Source organism: Asparagus officinalis, chromosome 5, assembly GCF_001876935.1.
Source record: "Asparagus officinalis chromosome 5, Aspof.V1, whole genome shotgun sequence".
In the NCBI taxonomy this organism is placed as follows: Eukaryota; Viridiplantae; Streptophyta; class Magnoliopsida; order Asparagales; family Asparagaceae; genus Asparagus; species Asparagus officinalis.
The window spans coordinates 34,963,181-34,969,008 of record NC_033798.1 but is presented as its reverse complement, the minus strand read 5'-3'; the positions used below and the strand labels follow the sequence as shown (position 1 = coordinate 34,969,008).

At 39.2% G+C, this 5,828-nt stretch overlaps 1 protein-coding gene across 1 annotated transcript; it reads right to left on the bottom strand.

Moving 5' to 3' along the window:
- Positions 3,739-5,444, bottom strand: LOC109842992 (cyclic phosphodiesterase-like). Its single transcript, XM_020411908.1, has 3 exons — positions 5,178-5,444; positions 4,969-5,023; positions 3,739-3,950 (listed from the first exon to the last, which is right to left on the bottom strand). The coding sequence occupies exons 1-3, from the start codon at positions 5,412-5,414 to the stop codon at positions 3,751-3,753; spliced, it is 492 nt and encodes a 163-aa protein (XP_020267497.1). The 5' UTR covers positions 5,415-5,444; the 3' UTR covers positions 3,739-3,750.

Sequence of the window (5,828 nt, the reverse complement as noted above, 5' to 3'; positions counted from 1 at the left end):
CTTTAACTCCTTCTCTAAAGCCCACAAAGACTATTTTTCTCACCTTCGGATTTAATTTTCCATTATTGAGATGATAATAAGCTGGACACCCAAATATCTGAAGTGACTCATAGTCACTAGCCATCGAAGTAGACCATAGCTCCATAGGAGTCTTCCCCTATATCGTAGTGCATGATAACTTATTCACGTGATGGCTCGCATAAACTAACACCTTGCCCCAAAAGAATCTCGACAATTCACTCTGTGACATCATACATCGTACCTTCTCCAGCAAGGTACGGTTCAATCTCTTAGCCATCCCGTTTTATTATGGTGTCTCTCAAACTATGAAGTGTCACCTAATGTCGTGATCTCGGCAAAGCTACAGAAATAGATCATTCTTATACTCTCCTCCATTATCTGAACGAATTGTCTTCACCTTTCTACATGTCTGCAACTCCACTTTTTTCTTCCACTCCACAAAAATATCCAGAACCTCATGTTTATGCTTCATGGTATATACTCAATTTCTTCTGGAATAGTTATCAATGAAAGTGATAAAATAGTTAGCCCCACCAAGTGATGTGTGCTTGGAAGGGCCCTAAACATCTGTATGAATATAATCCAATATACCTTGGGTGTTGTGAATTGCGATGCCAAACTTCACTTTAGTCTTCTTCCCAAGTACACAATACTCACATAGCTCCATCTTGCAGGTCTTTGCACCTTTCAATAGCCCTTAATTTGCCAATGTCTATAGGGACTTATCATCAGTATGTCCTAATCTTATGTACCATAAGCTGGTATTATCCTCCTATGTAGTGATAAAAGCCGCCAGACCCTCTGTAACTATCTTTCCTTTTAAGAAGTATAGGTTGTTTTTCCTGACACCTTGCATCACCACCATAGAACCTTTTGTGACCTTCAAAGTAGCATTCTCTAAGATCACATGATAGCCTGCTGCCTCTAAAGTCTCAGGAGAAATGATGTTCTTCGACAACTACGGAACCAACCTCACTTTTTTCAGCTCCCTGGTCACCCCGTCACACATCCTAATCCGGACTGTACCAATACCACTAATAGGACATATATGATCATTACCCATAAGCACAACATCCCCTCTTTTCAACTCCTCAAAGCTGGAAAACCAATCCCTCCTAGGAAAAATATGATATGTAGCTCCTGAATCCAGCATCCACTCTGTAGAGTCGGTATAACAAACTGACGGTAGTACAGAGTAAGAGTAGTCTGAAGAATCCGAATCTGAATTGTCACCAACAGCCTTGGCAATATTCACCTCTGGAGCTTGTACAGCTTTTCCCATGTTCTTCCCAGTTTTATCCTTTAACTTTGGGCATTCATTCTTTCAATATTCCTCTTCTTTACAAAAGGCACATTGATTTCTACCAACACTCTTATGACCACCTCTATTCTTTGACTTTGAGCAGTTGAACTGGCGATGGTTTGGACTACAGCCTGGAACTACTAATGCATCTCCCGATGCCTTCTCAGAGGGTTTGCCATCACTCTTCCTCAACTCATAGTTCACCAATGCTGAGGTCACCTCCTTGTAGCTAACAATAATTCTTCCATTGATCATAGTGAGAACAAAGGTGTCATAATCATCCTCCGGCAACAAACACAATAGTAACATCACCTTATCTTCATCCTCAACCATGATGTCCACATTTGCTATATCCGAAAGCAACTTCGTGAAGTTATTGACATGTTCCTTAATGGAAACTCTCCTCTTCATCTTGAATTGATAAAACATCTTCTTCAAGTGAAGCCAATTCTCAATTCTCTTCGTAAGATACTTATCATTGAGTGTTTCCCATAATCTCTTCGCCGACGTCTCATTCATCATATCATAAATCAAATCCGGCGTCAAGCATGACCGAATAACCCCATAAGTCCTACTGTTTATCTTCTTCTAAACCTTATTCTTCATGTCTACAGGTTTCTCTTGTAATTCAAGAGTCTCCTCCAAATTCTGGGCATCCAACGCATCCATCACCTGGCACCTCTACAAACCGAAATTAATCTTGCCATCGAACTTCAGAATATCAATCTTAGTGTTATTGATGCTCAGACTATGTATCGCCTTCGTAAGAGACGATCCTGATGTGCTTTCTTCACCCATGTTGATGATCTAACTCTTCAAATAAGAAACCTTCAGAAAATCCTCCAAATAAGCCCCAAGCTAAACCCGAAGCTCTGATAACATTTTTTGTGCGCAGCGAACTCAAAACACACGAAAGAGCACGAACAAGAATGAAATAGATCACAACCAATAAGTAAAATACAATCACCATAGCAAGACAAACGAATTTTACGTGGTTTGGCAAGTTGTCTACGTTCACGGGGTAAAGAGGGGGAAGTTTTTATTATTAGAAATAAAGAGAATACAAATAGGGTTTACAATCTCACCAAAAACCCTTAAACAAAGCTCTCAAAATCTCTCACAAATTATCCCTCAAAGGATACACAATTCTCTCTTAAAAGCTGCTCAAAGTCGTCCTTAATTAACCCTAATAATCGTGATTAAGGTTATATATTAACACAAAACGAAACGGTTCAGAAAACATAACCCAGACTCAGACCCGACTAGCGGTTGACCATCGAATTCGCCGCGGTCGACTACCCAGGAATCGACAGAAACATAAATCGACTACAGGGTTGCGACGGTCAACCGTCACCAATTCCAGAGACCCAGAATCCTACAGGGTCCTTGGCGGTCAACCGTCTCCAACTCCAGAATCTTCCTTCGACCTATGCACGTTTCTGGTTGACCACAGATGTCTCGCAGTCGACCGGCAAGCTTCCAAACAGTTTCCTGCACCTGTTTTCCTGAACTTTTCAACTTTGTTGCCAATTTCTACATCATTGGCAATGGTGCCTTTGCCTTTTGCTAATGAGAATGATGAGCATGAGACGATTATGCTTGGCTTGTTTTGGGATTTCTTGATGCTAAAAGTTTATAATTTGATTATGAGTCGAGAAATTTCAAGTTTTACATTATTTTTCTTTTCTAAAATAGAAGTTTTACATCTTGGAGAACCGTGATGGAGAATGTTGCAGAAATTGTAATGATTATTATTATTATTTTGTTTGAGCAAGGAGGATTGTTCTGATTATAATCCTAAATTGGGTTATTTTGGGTTGATCTCACAAAGCCTCATAAGGTTTTGCACGAAAGCTTTCTGGATTTTTTTTTATCTCAAAAAACCTACTACACTTCAAAGTATCTCACACAAAATCCTCTTGAACTTTGAACTTCTCCCCTACTTGTAGTTTGCATATAAATAAAATAAATGACTACATTTGGGACACACACTCTCTCACTCTCTCTAACATGTTAGTTATTTGACAATTGCTAGTGGGGAGTTCGGCGAGAAATAGTCCCAAAGTGGAGGAGGATTATGTGAGGTAAAAAAAAGTTCACAGAGATTATGTCCAAAACCCCCAACATCATGAGCTTTTGTGAAGTTAACCCTTTCTTCTTCTCGCTGAATCTTATGCCCTATTCTATTGTGGGCATGGTTTTGGGCTAACAATTGGGACATAAGAAGAGATGTTATACGTACAGTTATAGGCCTTTGGAGAATAAGGCTAGATTGAAGAAACCTAATGGTCTTTTATTAAAAAAAAGTATAAATGAAAAGCGAAAAATAGTTTTCTCTGCAAATAATTTCTGATGACGATACAATCACACCGCAAATGGGGTGGGGGGGGGGGGGGGGGGGGGGGGGCGGGGTGGGGGGGGCGGCCTCAGTAAAGCTTCATGATCTCCACAATCTCCCATGACTTCAAGCTCTTATCTTCAGTATCAGTTTCAGCAAGTCCGATCTCGGATACTTCAAACGTGAAGCCCACAATCTCTTGATCAAGTTCAAGGACACGCTTTTGAACTCTCTCATTCTTCTCCTCTGTTAGCTCACCATATAAAAGGCTCGAGCGAGGCGTATAAGCTGCAAATACACAATTCTAGTATGGTTGAAATTCTGAGATATCATCAATGGGAAATTTCGTTTCTAGAAAAGATGTTAAAAATGCAAATATGAACACAGGAGGAGTTGAAGGCGTTTGTTGGGTAAGAATCACAAAATCACTGAATCTTAGGGTGGATTGCACAAAATACCGTGAACTCTGAAAGCTCTCCTAAACTTGTCTCAATTTGCTAATCTCTCTTAAGGTCAGAATGGTATTGCTAAAACTTATGAAAAGTTGCTTACATAAAAATTATGACCTTGTACAAAAAGATATTAAAGCCATTTTGGCGAGACCTTTTAACTCCGTTTGTGGGATTTTTTTGAAGTTCAGAGGGTGGTTGTGAAACTTTAAAATTCACTGGATTTTTGGGATTTCCAAAGTATGAGCTCACCCTAAGTTTAGATGGGTTCTGTGAATTTTACCGCTCTTGGAAAATTCAGAAAAAGAAGCATAATGTCTAGAGTAAATTTCAAGAAACTAACATTATTCTTTATGTGAAATTTCTGAAGCTAGCACTGAGTATTTTAATTTTAACTTCTATTATAAACATTTTGCAGTTAATTACAGTACATCATCTCTACTAATTTAAGTGAGCAAATGGCTTCTACCTGATTATTTTGTTTTTGGATAAAATTGTATCTAAAATCAGAAAACTAGAGCCTATTGCTCTAGTTGTTTTGAAACTACCAAGAGAAATTAATTTTGAATCTGAAATCACGGAACTAAATATTAATCAGTTGACCTGTGTTGACTTGTGTCTAAGATAGCCATTGCTTTTGGTTGGAATCTTAAAAAAAAATGACACATATCACTGTTTGTGTCTTATGGTTAGTCCTATGGATTATAAATGAAAAATGCTCTGTATATTTAATATTTGCGAGTTTCATGTAAGTCGTAAACTTCATGATATTAAAATAGCTATAAATTATTTCTTAAAATTTATTCAGAAATTTACGGTTATTCTTGGGAAAAAACACCAAAGAAAAGCGAACTCACGTCTTGAATATTTAAACCCGAAGTAACCACAGCAGCGGGCGCTTACCTCCATCACCTGCAGGGAAGGAAAAAAAAATCAAAATAAAGGAATTATGATAATACGTTAATTTCCACTTAAAATCTACCAATTAACCGCAAAAATTCTGCAGTTAGCCAAAAAGAAAGAGTAACAAAAAAAAGGAAGGACTGCTCTGCAAGTAAATCAAGACCTGGGGGGTTGACTCGAATATCAAGTGTCGGCCGGAGACAGCGGAAACGCGGGCCGTGAAAGGGGAGAGGGTTTCGGATGCGGATTTAAGATGACGGCTAGCTGATTCGCGGGTGAGGCTGATGTGCGGATCGAATTCGGGTCCGCCGAATTCGGATCGGAGTACCCGCATCAGGTCCTTGATCCGGTTGCGGGCTTCTGGCGGTGGGAGAGCCCATACTGAGTACTCTTCCTCCATTGTTTTTATTGGATTGGGGGTGTAGAGAGAAGAAATATAATCTAAGACTTCGTTACTTCGGTATGTTATAAACTATAAATAGATGGAGGCTAAATATCAGAAAACCCCCTTAACTTTGGATGATTATCAGATAATTCCCCATAACTTTCAAAATATTTAAATTTAAAGAAATTAACTTACAATGTGTTTGGGAGATGACTTTTAGAGAAAGAAAGGAAGGAGAATGAAGGGGAAAAGTTTCCCTTCCTTTCATTCCCCTTCATTACACCCCAATTTGAAGATGTAAGATTTGTGCTCAAATCCCCCCGCCCCCCCCCCACCCATCCTGTCCTCCTAAATTGAAACTCCCAAACAAGTTTAAAATTAGATTTCTCTTCCCCTCTCCCTCTTCACCCTCCATCCAAACAGGTCATA

Bases quoted from the DNA above. Each gene is read 5' to 3' on its own strand.
- LOC109842992 (XM_020411908.1), bottom strand. From the start codon at position 5,414: ATGGAGGAAGAGTACTCAGTATGGGCTCTCCCACCGCCAGAAGCCCGC. The intron at 5,024-5,177 runs GTCTTGATTTAC...CCTTCCCTGCAG, and splicing joins TATTCGAGTCAACCCCCCAG to GTGATGGAGGTAAGCGCCCG. The intron at 3,951-4,968 runs GTGAGTTCGCTT...GTGTATTTGCAG, and splicing joins CGGGTTTAAATATTCAAGAC to CTTATACGCCTCGCTCGAGC.